General features: G+C 43.1%; 2 protein-coding genes across 3 annotated transcripts in view; one reads left to right on the top strand and one right to left on the bottom strand.

Moving 5' to 3' along the window:
• Positions 1-2,757: 2,757 nt before the first annotated feature.
• Positions 2,758-4,427, bottom strand: LOC115191210 (immediate early response gene 2 protein). The gene has a single exon (XM_029749147.1). It carries the CDS (start codon positions 4,225-4,227, stop codon positions 3,619-3,621), a length of 609 nt encoding a protein of 202 aa, XP_029605007.1. The 5' UTR covers positions 4,228-4,427; the 3' UTR covers positions 2,758-3,618.
• A 4,350-nt stretch (positions 4,428-8,777) lies between these two features.
• Positions 8,778-17,956, top strand: part of LOC115191191 (syntaxin-10) — a 38,783-nt gene continuing 29,604 nt past the window's right edge. For both annotated transcript variants that reach the window (XM_029749126.1, XM_029749125.1), the window contains exons 1-3: positions 8,778-8,854; positions 11,255-11,330; positions 12,668-12,761. In XM_029749126.1, the coding sequence (XP_029604986.1) occupies positions 8,820-8,854; positions 11,255-11,330; positions 12,668-12,761 (205 nt within the window). In that variant the 5' untranslated portion in view covers positions 8,778-8,819. The remainder of the gene's footprint in view (positions 8,855-11,254; positions 11,331-12,667; positions 12,762-17,956) is intronic.

Consider the following 17,956-nt stretch of genomic DNA (forward strand, 5'->3'; position numbering starts at 1 on the left):
ATCATAGTCATATAAACTCACATACTGTCACTATATCATAGTCATATTAACTCACATACTGTTACTATATCATAGTCATATAAACTCACATACTGTCACTATATCATAGTCATATTAACTCACATACTGTTACTATATCATAGTCATATTAACTCACATACTGTTACTATATCATAGTCATATAAACTCACTCACTGTTACTATATCATAGTCATATAAACTCACTCACGGTTACTATATCATAGTCATATAAACTCACATACTGTTACTATATCATAGTCTTATAAACTCACTCACTGTTACTATATCATAGTCATATTAACTCACATACTGTTACTATATCATAGTCATATAAACTCACATACTGTTACTATATCAGTCATATAAACTCACATACTGTTACTATATCATAGTCATATAAACTCACATACTGTTACTATATCATAGTCATATTAACTCACATACTGTTACTATATCATAGTCATATCAACTCACATACTGTTACTATATCATAGTCATATAAACTCACATACTGTTACTATATCATAGTCATATAAACTCACTCACGGTTACTATATCATAGTCATATCAACTCACATACTGTTACTATATCATAGTCATATAAACTCACATACTGTTACTATATCATAGTCATATAAACTCACATACTGTTACTATATCAGTCATATAAACTCACATACTGTTACGATATCATAGTCATATAAACTCACACTGACAGTCATCAGGGTGCTAAGAAGAGGAATGGTGAGTGGTAAAGTAATCATGACACACACACACACACACACACACACACACACGATCCTTATACACTGAGTGTACAAAACATTAAGAACACCTTCCTAATATTGAGTTGCACCCCCTTTCACCCTCAGAACAGCCTCAATTCGTTGGGACATGGACTCTACAAGGTGTCGAAAGGGTTCTACAGAGATGCTGGCCCATGTTGACTCCAATGCTTCCCACAGTTGTGTCAAGTTGGTTGGATGTCCTTTGGGTGCTGGGCCATTCTTGAAACACTCGGGAAACTGTTGAGCGGCAGGTAGCCTAGCGTTTAGAGCGTTGGGCCGGTAACCGAAAGGTCACTGGTTTGAATCCCCAAGACAACTAGGTTAAGAATTTGTCTGTGCCCTTGAGCAAGACACCTAACCCTAACTGCTCCTGTAAGTCTCTCTGGAGAAGAGCATCTACTAAACTAATAAAATGTTCAGCGTTAAAAACCCAGCAGTGTTGCAGTTCTTGACACACTCAAGCCTGGCACCTACTACCATACCCTGTTCCAAGGCACTTCAATATTTTGTCTTGTCCGTTCACCCTCTGAATGGCACACACACACAATGCATGTATCAATTGTCTCAAGGCTTGAAAATCCTTCTTTAACCTGTCTCCTCCCTTCATCTACACTGATTGAAGTGGATTTAACAAGTGACATCAATAAGGGATCATAGCTTCCACCTGGATTCACCTGGTCAGTCTGTCATGGAAAGAGAAGGTGTTCCTAATGTTTTGTACACTCAGTGTATATCACAGCATGCATAATCCTTTTATATTATCCATGAAAAGAAGGGCAGGGTGGGCGGTGTAACAATGATGCACATCACATCCTGATGCGTACATCATCCCCTCCCTCACCCCAGAGATGAGACCACGCGTCACTGCAGATCTTAATATAGCCGTCGGCTGGCTGGGAGATAAAACACGTCACTGTCCATGCCTCTCCGTAGTATTGTACTTCACATCATAGTGTACATCTGAAATGACACCATATTCCCTATATAGTCCAACACATGTGTCACACTCGTCGATAAAGATGGACCAAGGCGCAGCGTGTGTTGAGATCCACATCTTTTATTTTCAGTGAAACTTCAAAAAAAAAACAATAAACCAACAAGGAACCGTGAAAGCAGTGGAGCAACATGCACAACACAAAAACAATATCCCACAACCCAGGTGGGAACAATGGAGAACTTAAATATGGTCCCCAATTAGAGACAACGACAATCAGCTGCCTCTAATTGGGAACCATACAACAAAAAACAAACATAGATATAGGAAAACTAGAACACCCCCCTAGTCACACCCTGACCTACAACACCATAGAGAACCCAGAGGGCTCTCTATGGTCAGGGCGTGACAACATGCTGATGTGGCTATAGTAGGCTTACATATTGTATAATGATTTCAACCCATCCGTCATGGTAGTAAGGCCTACTGATCTATAGAGATAAATAGGACATAGGCTCTAAAGAGTGCATTTTGTCAATGCACTGCGAGTTAGTTGGTCATGATGAATGATGATTCAGGATTGTTACACAATTTAGAGCCCTTGAGCAAACCAAATGAACGGCTCCAGCTATTTATATATTACATAACTCCCATTAAACCTCATGTAACTGTCAATTAAGGTTATGAGAGGAAGTGAATCAGAAATATGTCACAATGAACCGGATATTGGTTTGTGTGTGTGTGTGTGTGTGTGTGTGTGTGTGTGTGTGTGTGTGTGTGTGTGTGTGTGTGTGTGTGTGTGTGGCAGCGGCTCTACCTACTCGTATTATAACCATTTGAGCCTGAGGAGTATTGCCTAATGCGGACCTGGACCACATATTGGGAAATATCTGTGTGGTTCTGTGTTATCTATCAGCTAACTCTATTTGCCCAAGATAAATGAGACCTGTCGGTGTGCAAGCTTTTCAATACTATTAGACGAGAGAGAAATAGAAAACCAGATCAACAAATAAATACATTTTTAGAATGTTTATTACAACTCTGATATAGATTTGATGTCATAGTAAAAAAATAAAAGAATCTAGATATAAAAATAGCTTATTTCACAGTTCATACAACATTTCATGTAGGCTACTTCTCTGTAGTTATTATCACATTTGCATTGTCAGTGCAGTATATTGAACAGGGGAGACTGGTGTCACTACTAAACTTTGTTTATATGTTACATATGCCATTTGACAATGTGACACTGTATGTTGAGCACCATTTCAGTACAGTCTCTGGCACAATCCCATTCATAGTCATTGATCAAAGTCCAGTGGGTGAATGTGTGCCCTCCCCAGCAGAGTGGGTTATTTCCCGGTGTGTCTCTGTGTGTTGACTGTTGACACGTCAACTTTAAACATCTGTTATCAGTGTCGTGCTTTATGAGTCATCCCTCCATGAGCTATGCGTCAGGAACTAACTGCCCTGGAACTTTTCCACTGAAACACTTTTTCTGTCTCTGAGTTTCACCACTTCCTCAAACTTTCCAAACACAGTCACTGAAATCTGCTCGAGTCTGGTCTCGTTCTAGTTTGTGAGTTGATCTTGCTCTCTCTCTGTTTCTTCTTTCTCTTGTTCTCGTCGAGCCACGGCTGAGACCCAGTTCTAGGGTGTAGCCTAACCTGGTCGCCGTGAGGCCGGAGACATCGCACCCTGGCCCCGATAATCCCATTGTCCCGCGGGCTCGCCAATGTAGGTCAACTTCCTCCTGACCCGTCACGTCCTTTAAACCTGGATTTAAACCGGCCTCTCCACCGGTTACCGGAGGTTAAGATCAGTTAAATCATAGCCTACCAACAACAAAGCTCCATTCAGAGCCGTTCTCACAGTTCAGAATGCTGCAATGGCCCGGTTTGAGTTTAGGGACAGGGTGGTGAAAGCGTCCCCGGCGCGGCAGCAGGTCCTTCGGCCGGTTCTAGGCACCCTCTCCTCCCCCAGCTCCAGTGAAAGTCTCGCCCTCTTGCTGGGGAGGAAATCGGGCGCGACGGACACCTTCCCCCGGCGTTTCCTGGAATGCCTGTCTGGGCTCACAGGGCTCCGGTTCTCTTTGTCCTCTACCGTCTTCTTCCCAATAAATGTCCTGGTCTTGCATGCGCCCTGAGCGGCCTCGGAGTCACTAGACATGGGCTCCTGGATAGTTGTGGTCAGCGGCGACTCAGGCTCTGGCTCGACCTGTGACACCTCCACCTCGACTTGTTCCTCACTGGCAGTAGTATCCATCGCATCGTCCTCTGGTGTGACCGGGACCAGGTGTGCGGTTCCCAGCTCCTCTCTCTCCTTGGCCAGGCAGGCGGAGTGGTACAGGTCCCGGGCGGAGCGCATGACCACGGAGAGCAGCAGGCTCCGGTGTAGCCTCATACCTCCTCGCTGTGCTCGGGAGGCGTACAGTTTACTAATGGACACTGCCATGATCCGTTTGGCTTCAGCGCTCACGTCCATAGTTCCTCTTCTTGGTAGATAACCGTCAATTACGCACTGTTCGGTTAACCCTTGGAACAATAACTTAGAGCGTCAAGCTTTAGAATACTAGTCGATACTATTCATACAATAGTATTCTATCTATAAATGAATCTGTACTTGTGTGTTGAGTTCTTCCTTGGTTTACAACTGTCACCAGCTGGTGCACAACAAGATAATGAGAAGTCCAGAGTAACAGGGCGGTGTTATATTTCCACTCTGACGTCATGAGGTTCGAGCTGCTTCATTCCTCCTTGGTGACAGGATAAACACGCCCTGCCCAGACCTTCCTGCTCAAGCTCAGTTTCCTGCAGTAGATACCATATGGCTGTCTACCTTACAGCATTACATGTATGTAACCTAGGCTACCTCCTATTGTAGCAACCGGTTATAAGTAAGCGTTTCCCGGTATAGTCTACACCTGTTGTATTCGGCGCATGTGACAAATAACATTTGATTCTATGTTGTACCTGTGTTGTTGGAAACGCAGAGATCAATATGCTGTTTGGGATTTCAAGAAACTCAATAAAAATAACAAGATGTTATTCTAGTAAATTCATTGTAATAATAATATACTAGACTACCTGTGTTGTTGGAAACACAGCTAGCCTATGTCATCACCAATATGCTGCGTGAGACTTCAAGCAACTCAAAATCAAAGTAAATAACATATAACCTGTCTATTCATATAGAATACGATTTTATTATAGTCAATTTATATGAAGCTGACATAGAATAGAATAGAATTGAATAGACTTCATTAATTGTTGTCAGTGCAGCAACATAAAAACAGATAGTGATCCTACAGTAGAAAACAACAACATGAAATGTCCCTAATATTCCAAACATTTTGCTCTGTTCCCGTTTAGAGGACTATTGTGGTGTTGTTGTTTTCTATCAAACCCTGCAATATGAATCAAGGTTCAGTTACACTATAATTAGCAATTCTCAGAAGTCTGTGGGTGGTAAAATATGTAGCTGTCTCCGTGTTTGCAGGGAGTTTCTGTTAGAGTTTTTTTTCTCCCTCTCTATATTTTTTCTATCAACGTCACCCTCAAACATCCATATATGGCCCATCCGCCCTGGCTGTGAGTTCCCCAGGGGCGCGCAGTGGAAAAGCCATGACGTGAACGCGCAGCCACGTAACCGCAGCGCACAGCGGCACTTCCCCCATCTAGACCCAGCGTTCATCAACGCACAGCGGCAGCATCGCAGCCGTATCGTCATCGCCACAGCTTCCAAATATGGAATTGTCACCGGTACAACAGCACAGCGCCAGTACCTTGCGCGTCGGGGCTGCAGATGTGCTTGGTTTACTAGGAAGAGGCATGATTGAGGTTAAACAGCAGCTGTCAGTCTAGTTTCTAGAGCTGCGATAAGAGGTCATAACGTCTATAAATAGAACTCGGGGGAAATCTGTGACTCAGTAAACTCCAATCTATTATTTGTTCTCTGACTGTTGACTGTCTGTGTGACTGTTCCTTTGTTCTCCTATTGCTTTCATTCTTCTAATTGGATTCAAGTACTAATGTGGGCTGTGTGGGATAGTCTTGTGACCTTCTGAACATTGATACGACTCACTGTACACTTAATAGAATTACACATCTCTATGGCACACACATTCTATTATACTCAGAGGTGGAAATGGAAAAAAGTAACTCTGGGAACCCACCAATGTAGCCTAGTAAAATCCTTGAATGCACCTGAAAAAGCTCATTTCACATGTTAGAATGGTTTCGCTCCCAGACCTGGTTCGGGTTTCCCCACCTCTGATTGTAGGTAGGCCTGTAGATGTGTAATAATACATTATAGACATAGTCTGTTCCACTAAAGACTTGTTCTAACTTGTCATTCCCCAAAACAAAACATCTTGATCATCCAGTGAGTCAGTCAGGGTTCATGTCAAGTGATGATTTCTCCATTGGACTTGGATCCAGCAAGGTGCCAGCCCAGAAGTGTGTGTGTGTGTGTGTGTGTGTGTGTGTGTGTGTGTGTGTGTGTGTGTGTGTGTGTGTGTGTCTAGTGGACTCGGATCCAGCAAGGTGCCAGTCCAGAAGTGTGTGTGTGTTGTGTGTGTGTGTGTGTGTGCGTATGTGTGTGTGTGTGTGTGTGTGTGTGTGCGTGTGTGTGTGTGTGTGGGTGTGTGTGTGTGTGTGTGTGTGTGTGTGTGTGCGTGTGTGTGTGTGTGTGGGTGTGTGTGTGTGTGTGTCTAGTGGACTCGGATCCAGCAAGGTGCCAGTCCAGAAGTGTGTGAGTGTGTGTGTGTGTGTTTGTGTGTCTAGTGGACTCGGATCCAGCAAGGTGCCAGTCCAGAAGACCAAGAATAAACATTTGTCGGAAAAACCATTTAACTGTGTCAAGATTTCCATCCCACTGCATGTAAAAATAGTCTGCTATGTGTGTGTTGTGAATGGCACCCTATTCCCTATAGTGCACTACTATAGGTCCTGATCAAAAGTAGTGCACTATATAGGGAATAGGGCACAATTTGAGACACAGACATTTATTGTTTTCCGGCCTTAGTGCATTCCATCCACTGAGTGAGTGATGGCTTATGTTGGACGTGCAATGTGTGTGCGTGTGTGTGACGTTTGTGATCTGTGAATTTTCACAGTGTAAAAGGGGGAGGAAAGGGGAGTAGGGGGGAGAAAGGGAGGAAACAGGACAGAGACAGAAAGGAAGGGAGGGAACGGGGTGTGGGAGAGGAAGAGAAAATATAATGGACAGGGTAAAGGGGAGGAGTCAGAACAGAGGGCAAAAAGGGGAAGGGGAGGAGACAGAACAGAGGGTATGAGAGACAGACCCTGAGGAAAGGGAGGGATAGGTAGAGAGAGAGAGAGAGAGATGTATGATCATATGTATGACCATATGGCAAATGAATGACCATATTAGAGTAACATATTTTCCTCAGATTACACAGACCCACAAAGAATTTAAAAAAACAAATCCAATTTTGATAAACTCCCACAGCTATTAGGTGAAATACCACAGTGTGTCATCACAACAGCAATATAGAAAAGGGATACCAGTGAAGAACAAACACCATTGTAAATACAACTCATATTTATGTTTATTTATTTTTCCTTTTGTACTCTAACTATTTGTACATCATTACAACACTGTGCATAGCCATATTCCTTTGACACTCTTGTGAGTGTAATGTTTACTGTTAATTTCTGATTGTTTATTTCTATTTTGTTTTATCTATTTCACTTGCTTTGGCAATGTCAACATATGTTTCCTATGCCAATAAAGCCCTTTGAATTAAATTGAGAAAGAGAGAGCTGGAACGATTTTATGTGGGGGAAGAGGTGTTGGACTCAACACATTTTGGCTCAGTCAGAGATCTTGGTTCTTTCATAGACAAGTCTGTCATTGGCCAATTCTTACACAATGTCCCTCCTGTCAGCAATACAATTTGCTTTAATTTCAATAAACTTAAAGGTCCAATGCAGCCGTTTTAATCTCAATATCAAATAATCTCTGGGTAACGATTCAGTACCTTACTGTGAATATTTTCAATTAAAATGGTCAAAAACAAACAAAAATAGCTTCTTAGCAAATATCAATTTCTCAAGCAAGAATTTTGCTAGGACTGTCTGAGAGTGGTCTGAGTGGGGAAGGGGAAACTGAAAATTAGCTGTTATTGGCAGAGAGCTTTGGAACTGTTTGTTATTAGTCTATTAACTCATTTACCGCATGGTGATGTCACCAGGTAGGCCATAATTCCATCCCACCAAAACAGGCTGACATTTCAGGCAGTCTTTTCAAACAGCTCTTACTCTAAAAGGGCATTATCACAATTTTCACAGTATTATTACAACCACATATTGCGAAAATATATATAAAGCACAGTAAAATCACGTTTTTGACTGCACTGGCCTTTAAATCACGTTTTTGACTGCACTGGCCTTTAAATCACGTTTTTGACTGCACTGGCCTTTAAATCACGTTTTTGACTGCACTGGCCTTTAAATCACGTTTTTGACTGCTCTGGCCTTTAAATCACGTTTTTGACTGCACTGGCCTTTAAATGAAATAAAAGTATGTTAGTGTTAGGATACCACTATTCCTGAAAGAATGTGTTTCCTCATAAAGCAATTGTTAATTCTATATGATGAGGTGGACTAGCATAGAGCAGGGCATGCATGAATGACAAGCTAATGTTTCTCTGATCTTGTGATTATTCATTTAATATTGCTGTGTTGTTCAATATGTATAAATACTACAGTACTGTACTACACTTTTTGGAGCAGGTGTATACATGCAACTGTAAAGGGCATGCATCCCTTATTCAGGGGATGCCTGGATTTAGGAGCACTTAACCATTAAGTCATGCTGTTCTATTCTATTCTATTCTATTCTGAATGAATATATAATATGCATTTACATCTCTGTTATATCATTACAAAAGCAGATATGTACAATCCTGACTGTCTAGCTTTGACACAGTACCAAATGACAGTACGGTCCATGGCCACGTGACAGCGGCGCTACGTAGAGGCGCATTGTACTGGCGTCGTGCTCCGGGCCCCCAGTGCGCATGCGTCAGGTCTGGCGTTGAGGTATCCAATATGTCGCTGGAAGATCCGTTCTTCGTAGTCAAGGGGTAAGGAAGGGTTTCTAAATAAACTGTCAACCAACTTCTCTACCGTTTACTTACAGGACAAGTTGGATGTATATGACGTTTGGGGTAGTTTCGTTTGATAACGTGGCGTTTAGAAGTTATCACCCTGTCTGTGGCAAGCTAATGCTACAAGCTAGATTCGCAATCAACGTGCGGGTTAATGTTGACATTAAGTTAGCGACTTCGCGTTGAGGTGTCGTTGAAATCTAGTCTTCGTGTCAAAAAGGTTTCCTTTAAAGTTGGGTTGCCAGTTTGGGTCTATTGCAACGGGGCAGTTGACGGAGTGTTGTGAAATTGACAGGGATGTGCGGAGTGTCCACACAGATTTGTTTGGGTCAAGTTAGAGCGTTACTTATCCGCGTTACCTAGAAATGTAGGCTAACGTTACATGCCGTGTTAGAAGCTTTGATGGCACGTGTATTTGTTTGTGTTTTTGTGTGAGAGAGATTGTGTCTGGAGTAGAGGGCATGCAGCTTCGCCAGCTTGTGACATTTGTATCATCAACCACATAGCTAAAATGGGATCAGTGAATAGATACATTTCAGTATCAAATTGTATTAGTCACATGGGCAGCATACCACCCTGCATCCCACTGCTGGCTTACTTCTGAAGCTAAGCAGGGTTGGTCCTGGTCAGTCCCTGTATGGGAGACCAGATGCTGCTGGAAGTGGTGTTGGAGGGCCAGTAGGAGGCAGTCTTTCCTCTGGTCTAAATGATATCCCAATGCCCCAGGGCAGTGATTGGGGACGCTGCCCTGTGTAGGGTGCCGTCTTTCGGATGGGACGTTAAATGGGTGTCCTGACTCTCTGAGGTCATTAAAGATCACATTGCACTTATCGTAAGAGTAGGGGTGTTAACCCTGGTGTCCTGGCAAAAATTCCATCATGGCCACCTAATTGTCCCCAGCTTACAATTGGCTCATTCATCCCCCTCCTCTCCCCTGTAACTATTCCCCAGGTCGTTGCTGCAAATGAGAATGTGTTCTCAGTCAACTTACCTGGTAAAATAACGGTAATAAAATAAATATACAACAGGTGTAGACCGTACAGTGAATGCTTACTTATGAGCCCCTAACCAACAATTCAGTTTAAAAAAAAATAGTCTGGGTATCCATTTGATTAGATGTTCAGGAGTCTTATGGCTTGAGGGTAGAAGCTGTTTAGAAGCCTCCTGGACCTAGACTTGGCGCTCTGGTATTGCTTGCCGTGCGGTAGCAGAGAGAACACTCTATGACTAGGGTGACTAGGAAATAGGTTTTGTCGTGCCCTCTCCACTACTGTCTTGGTGTGCTAAGACCATGTTAGTTTGTTGGTGATGTGGACACCAAGGAACTTGAAGCTCTCAACCTGCTCCACTACAGCCCCGTCGATGAGAATGGGGGCGTGGTCTGTCCTCTTTTTCCTGTAGTCCACAATCATCTCCTTAGTCTTGGTTACGTTGAGGGAGAGGTTGTTGTCCTGGCACCACACTGCCAGGTCTCTGACCTTCTCCCTATAGGAGGTCTTGTCGGTGATCAGGCCTACCACTGTTGTGTCATCAGAGAACTTGATGATGGTGTTGGAGTCGTTCCTGGCCGTGCAGTCATGAGTGAACAGGGACTACAGGAGGGGACTGAGCACGCATCCCTGAGATGCCCATGTGTTGAGGATCAGCGTGGCGGATGTGTTGTTGCCTATCCTTATCACCTGGGGGTAGCCCGTCAGGAAGTCCAGGATCCAGTTGCAGAGGGAGGTGTTTAGTCTCAGGGTCATTAGCTTAGTGATGAGCTTCGTGAGCACTATGGTGTTGAACGCTAAAGCTGTAGTCAATGAATAGCATTCTCACATAGGTGTTCCTTTTGTCCAGGTGGGAAAGGGCAGTGTGGAGTGCAATAGAGATTGCATAATCTCTATTGCTACGGGTCGGTAGTGATTTAGGCAGGTTACCTTAGTGTTCTTGGGCAGAGGGACTATGGTGGTCTGCTTAAAATATGTTGGTATTAAAGACTCGGACAGGGAGCGGTTGCTACATTGTTTTAGCTAACATCGTTAAATATAACATAGCATTTTTCACTGTCTCTTTAACAAGGACTTGTTTAAAGTGTGTGTCAGGGAAATGCAGAAAGGTCTTGTTAAAAGTGTGTGATGTGTATTTTTATGATGTGTATCTAACCCAGGGCTCTCCAACTCTGTTCCTGTAGAGCTACCATCCTGTAAATGATCATTCCAAGCCTAATCTAGCACACCTCATTCTAACTAGGCAAGTCAGTTTATAAGAACAAATTCTTATTTACAATGATGGCCAAACCCGGATGACGCTGGGCCACTTGTGCGCCACCCTATGGGACTCCAGATCACGGCCGGTTGTGATACAGCCTGATCTAACCGTTGTGTGTTGTCTCAGGGAGGTCCAGAAGGCGTTGTCTCGTGCCAGGAGCCTTTACGAACGCTGGGAGGAGCTTCTGGAGGAGGGCACTCAGGTACACACACACACACACTGGACACACACGCCTCTTAACTGCATTTCTACTGTGCAGCCACAGCATGTAAAACAACAGCTTGGAATGTGTGCAGCCACAGCATGTAAAACAACAGCTTGGAATGTGTGCAGCCACAGCATGTAAAACAACAGCTTGGAATGTGTGCAGCCACAGCATGTATAACAACAGCTTGGAATGTGTGCAGCCACAGCTTTTAAAACATCAGCTTGGAATGTGTGCAGCCACAGCATGTAAAACAACAGCTTGGAATGTGTGCAGCCACAGCATGTATAACAACAGCTTGGAATGTGTGCAGCCACAGCGTGTAAAACATCAGCTTGGAATGTGTGCAGCCACAGCGTGTAAAACATCAGCTTGGAATGTGTGCAGCCACAGCATGTAAAACATCAGCTTGGAATGTGTGCAGCCACAGCATGTAAAACATCAGCTTGGAATGTGTGCAGCCACAGCATGTAAAACATCAGCTTGGATTTTGTGTGCAGCCACAGCATGTAAAACATCAGCTTGGAATGTGTGCAGCCACAGCATGTAAAACATCAGCTTGGATTTTGTGTGCAGCCACAGCGTGTAAAACATCAGCTTGGAATGTGTGCAGCCACAGCGTGTATAACATCAGCTTGGAATGTGTGCAGCCACAGCATGTATAACATCAGCTTGGAATGTGTGCAGCCACAGCGTGTATAACAACAGCTTGGAATGTGTGCAGCCACAGCGTGTAAAACAACAGCTTGGAATGTGTGCAGCCACAGCATGTAAAACAGCAGCTTGGAATTTGTGCAGCCACAGCATGTAAAACAGCAGCTTGGAATGTGTGCAGCCACAGCATGTATAACAGCAGCTTGGAATGTGTGCAGCCACAGCGTGTAAAACAACAGCTTGGAATGTGTGCAGCCACAGCGTGTAAAACAACAGCTTGGAATGTGTGCAGCCACAGCATGTATAACAGCAGCTTGGAATGTGTGCAGCCACAGTGTGTAAAACAACAGCTTGGAATGTGTGCAGCCACAGTGTGTATAACAACAGCTTGGAATGTGTGCAGCCACAGCGTGTATAACAACAGCTTGGAATGTGTGCAGCCACAGCATGTAAAACAACAGCTTGGAATGTGTGCAGCCACAGCATGTATAACAATGGCTTGTCATCATCAATCTCTGACTTACTAGTGTAGCCTGTTCAGTCCCTACCTACCTGATATATACTCTTACTGTTATCTGTAACTGTACTCTATAATGTACTCTATAATGTAAAGCATTTACTTTTCACTGTGTTCGGTCTCATGTTTGACATGCCTAAATGTTTTTTTGTTTGTTGTGCAGGTGAGCAAAGATGAGCTGGACTGGAGCACCAATGAACTGAGGAACTGTCTCAGAGCCATAGACTGGGACCTGGAGGACCTGAGTGAAACCATCAGTATCTTTTTCTGTCTTTATTAACATAACGCTTACACACACACAGAGAGAACGAGGGAAAGAATGGAAGATGACAGAGTATGCTAGATGAGGGCACTTCCATGTAAAAGGACCAATGAGCACCAACGTCAACTTCATAGGATCACATCGAATGTTATTTGTCACATGTGCTGAGTCCAACAGGTGTAGACCTTACCGTGAAATGCTTACTACAAGCCCTTAACCAACAATGCAGTTCAAGAAATGGAGTTAAGAAAATATTTACTAAATAAACAAAAGAAATTCATACAAATTAACACAATGAAATAACAATAATGAGGCTATATACAGGGGGTACCGGTACCGAGTCAATGTGTGTAGGGTAGAGGTTAGTTGTAAGTAATTTATACAAGACTTGATTCTTCGGTACCGCTGCCGTGTGGTAGCAGAGAGAACAGTCTACAACTTCGGTGACAATTATTTGGGCCTTCCTCTGACACCGTATATAGGTCCTGGATGGCAGGGGGCATATCAAATTGGGTGTAAATTTAAAGCTAAGAGTCTGTATTTTGGGGAAATGAAGGCATCTATACATCTTTTACCCATTTTCCATCTTAGAGCGGAGATCCCGCTAGTGGTGAAATCGGAGCACGCCAAATTCAAAATACAAAATCGTAATATTAAACATTCATGAAAATACAACTGTCATACATGATTCTTTAGCTTAGAATCTTGGTAATCGAACTCCGTTATCAGATTTCAAAAAGGCTTTACGGCGGTAGCATAGCATTCGATTGTCTGAGTACAGCGTTCCACAACAACATCCTTTTCAAACCAGCACAGGTGACACAAAAATCACAAAATGGTGATAAAATAAATCACTTACTTTTGAAGATCTTCCTCTGTTTGCAATCCCAAGGGTCCCAGCTACATAATGAATGATCGTTTTGTTCGATAAAGTCCTTCTTTATATACCAAAAACTCAGATTAGGTGGTGCCATTGAATTCAATAATCCAGTCCTTCAACATACATACAAAGGATTCCAAAAAGTTACCAGCAAAGTTCGTCCAAACGAGTCAAACAATGTTTTTTATTAATCCTCAGGTTGTCTAATATCTAAATAAACGATAATATTTCAGACGGAGATCGCTATGTTCAAAGGAAAATAACTAAGAGCGCGTTCACGCACGCAAAAAGACTACTTTTGCCCTGGCGCTCAACTTTTAACGACTACAAATACTTCTTCATATCCTAGCTGAGTAACAGGCAGTTTACTTTGGGCACGTCAGAAAGGCGGATATTCAGGAAACTAGCCTTACTCGCAGAGGTTAAAAATGTTGCATAATTAAAGGCTTTGATTTCTGTATAAACCGATGGAAAAGGGGTCTTTAGAAAACATCTACCTGAAAAAGTCTTAAAGGTATCAGAAATACATCAAAACACAGTAATGTTAATGTAAAGGCCACTGCCAACCCATATCAACACATATATTTAATTTAGGAGAAATTCTTTGCCCTATGTACATTTAAGGTTATTTATTGCCTTTTGCCTTGTAATTCCGTTACCAAAAACCTACATACAGTGCCTTAGGAAAGTATTGAGGCCCCTTGACTTTCTTTACATTTTGTTACATTACAGCCTTATTTTAAAATTGATTAAATAAAACAATTTCCTCAGCAATCTACACACAATACCCCATAATGACAAAGTGAAAACATTTTATTTTTTTAAAGGTTAGCAAATGTATTAAAAACAAACTGAAATATCTTATTTACATAAGTATTTAGACCTGTTGCTATGAGACTTGAAATTGAGCTCAGGTGCATCCTGTTAACATTGATCATCCTTGAGATGTTTCTACAACTTGATTGGAGTCCACCTGTACTAAATTCAACTGATTGGACATGATTTGGAAAGGCACACACCTGTCTATTTAAGGTCCCACAGTTGACAGTGCATGTCAGAGCAAAAACCAAGCTATGTGGTCAAAGGAATTGTCTGTAGAGCTCTGAGACAAGATTGTCGGCAAAGATCTGGGGAAGGGTACCAAACAATTAATGCAGCATTGAAGGTCCCCAAGAACACAGTGGCCTCCATCATTCTTAAATGGAAGAAGTTTAGAACCACCAAGACTCTTCCTAGAGCTGGCCGCCCGACGGGGGGGAGAAGGGCCTTGGGCAATCGGGTGATCAGGCCTTTATGGTAGAGTGGCCAGGCGGAAGCCTCTCCTCAGTAAAACGCACATGACAGCCCGCTATGAGTTTGCTAAAAGGCACCTAAAGGACTCAGACCATGAGAAACAACATTTTCGCGTCTCATGAAACCAAGATTGAACTCGTTGGCCTGAATGCCAAGTGTCACGTCTGGAGGAAACCTGACACCATCCCTACGGTAAAGCATGGTGGTGGCAGCATCATGCTGTGGGGAGGATTTTCAGCGGCAGGGACTAGTCAGGATCGAGGCAAAGATGAACGGATCAAAGTACATAGAGATCCTTAATATAAATCTGCTCCAGAGCGCTCAGAACCTCAGACTGGGGCGAAGGTTCACCTTCCAACAGGACAATGAGCCTAAGCACACAGCCAAGCTTTGAGACAAGTCTCTGAATGTCCTTGAGTGGCCCAGCCAGAGCCTGGACTTGAACCCGATCGAACATCTCTGGAGAGACCTGAAAATAGCTGTGTAGCGACGCTCCCCATCCAACCTGACAGAGCTTGAGAGGATCTGCAGAGAAAAACGGGAGAAACTCCCCAAATACAGGTGTGCCAAGCTTGTAGCATCATTCCCAAGAAGACTTGAGGCTGTAATCACTGCTGAAGGTGCTTCAACAAAGTACTGAGGAAAGGGTCTGAATACTTATGTAAATGTGATATTCCAGTTTATTTTTAATAAATGTGCAAACATAACTAAAAAAAACATTTTTTGATTTGTCATTATATTGTTTGTAGATTGATGAGGGGAAACATTTTTTTTCATACATTTTAGAATAAGGCTGTAACCTAACAAAAATGTGGAAAAAGTCAAGGGGTCTGAATACCTTACGAAGGCACTGTATCTTTAAAGATATTTCCTCACTTCCTCACGAGGAGGGAGGATGATGAAAGTTCACAGAAGTAACAAGTATTTGTAAGTCGCTCTGGATAAGAGCGTCTGCTAAATGACTTAAATGTAAATGTAAAGTAAAGGTAGACCTACCAATTTAGTTAGTGATTTTACTGATATCAGTTTTGTTTTGGAATTGTTATGTGATTAAAACTCGTTATTCCGTTACCAAATTCGTAACGGAATTGCTGCAACTGAAATTGCTAAAATGAGAAATTATAATAGTCACAAACCACAGTTGGGTCACCTGCTACTGTCCTCCCTTCCACTGACATACTGTTATGTTCAGCTCATAGTGTCTCCTGTTACTGTCCTCCCTTCCACTGTCATACTGTTATGTTCAGCTCATTGTCTCCTGTTATTGTCCTCCCTTCCACTGTCATACTGTTATGTTCAGCTCATAGTGTCTCCTGTTACTGCCCTCCCTTCCACTGACATACTGTTATGTTCAGCTCATTGTCTCCTGCTACTGTCCTCCCTTCCACTGACATACTGTTATGTTCAGCTCATTGTCTCCTGTTATTGTCCTCTCTTCCACTGACATACTGTTATGTTCAGCTCATAGTGTCTCCTGTTACTGTCCTCCCTTCCACTGGCATACTGTTATGTTCAGCTCATAGTGTCTCCTGTTACTGTCCTCCCTTCCACTGGCATACTGTTATGTTCAGCTCATAGTGTCTCCTGTTACTGTCCTCCCTTCCACTGACATACTGTTATGTTCAGCTCATAGTGTCTCCTGCTACTGTCCTCCCTTCCACTGGCATACTGTTATGTTCAGCTCATAGTGTCACCTGTTATTGTCCTCCCTTCCACTGACATACTGTCCTCCCTTCCACTGACATACTGTTATGTTCAGCTCATAGTCTCCTGTTACTTTCCTCTCTTCCACTGACATACTGTTATGTTCAGCTCATAGTGTCTCCTGTTACTGTCCTCCCTTCCACTGACATACTGTTATGTTCAGCTCATAGTCTCCTGTTACTGTCCTCTCTTCCACTGACATACTGTTATGTTCAGCTCATAGTGTCTCCTGTTACTGTCCTCCCTTCCACTGACATACTGTTATGTTCAGCTCATAGTCTCCTGTTACTGTCCTCTCTTCCACTGACATACTGTTATGTTCAGCTCATAGTGTCTCCTGTTACTGTCCTCCCTTCCACTGACATACTGTTATGTTCAGCTCATAGTGTCTCCTGCTACTGTCCTCCCTTCCACTGACATACTGTTATGTTCAGCTCATAGTCTCCTGTTATTGTCCTCTCTTCCACTGACATACTGTTATGTTCAGCTCATAGTGTCTCCTGCTACTGTCCTCCCTTCCACTGACATACTGTTATGTTCAGCTGATAGTGTCTCCTGTTACTGTCCTCTCTTCCACTGACATACTGTTATGTTCAGCTGATAGTGTCTCCTGTTACTGTCCTCTCTTCCACTGACATACTGTTATGTTCAGCTCATAGTGTCTCCTGTTACTGTCCTCCCTTCCACTGACATACTGTTATGTTCAGCTCATAGTCTCTCCTGCTACTGTCCTCTCTTCCACTGACATACTGTTATGTTCAGCTCATAGTGTCTCCTGTTACTGTCCTCCCTTCTACTGACATACTGTTATGTTCAGCTGATAGTGTCTCCTGTTACTGTCCTCCCTTCCACTGGCATACTGTTATGTTCAGCTCATAGTGTCTCCTGTTACTGTCCTCCCTTCCACTGGCATACTGTTATGTTCAGCTCATAGTGTCTCCTTATACTGTCCTCCCTTCCACTGACATACTGTTATGTTCAGCTCATAGTGTCTCCTGTTACTGTCCTCTCTTCCACTGACATACTGTTATGTTCAGCTCATAGTGTCTCCTGTTACTGTCCTCTCTTCCACTGACATACTGTTATGTTCAGCTCATAGTGTCTCCTGTTACTGTCCTCTCTTCCACTGGCATACTGTTATGTTCAGCTCATAGTGTCTCCTGCTACTGTCCTCTCTTCCACTGACATACTGTTATGTTCAGCTCATAGTGTCTCCTGTTACTGTCCTCCCTTCCACTGACATACTGTTATGTTCAGCTCATAGTCTCCTGTTATTGTCCTCTCTTCCACTGACATACTGTTATGTTCAGCTC

Source organism: Salmo trutta, unplaced genomic scaffold (genome assembly GCF_901001165.1).
Source record: "Salmo trutta unplaced genomic scaffold, fSalTru1.1, whole genome shotgun sequence".
Taxonomy (NCBI): domain Eukaryota; kingdom Metazoa; phylum Chordata; class Actinopteri; order Salmoniformes; family Salmonidae; genus Salmo; species Salmo trutta.

Excerpts from the sequence above, each read along its gene's own strand:
- LOC115191210 (XM_029749147.1), bottom strand. The coding sequence starts at position 4,227 with ATGGACGTGAGCGCTGAAGCCAAACGGATCATGGCAGTGTCCATTAGT.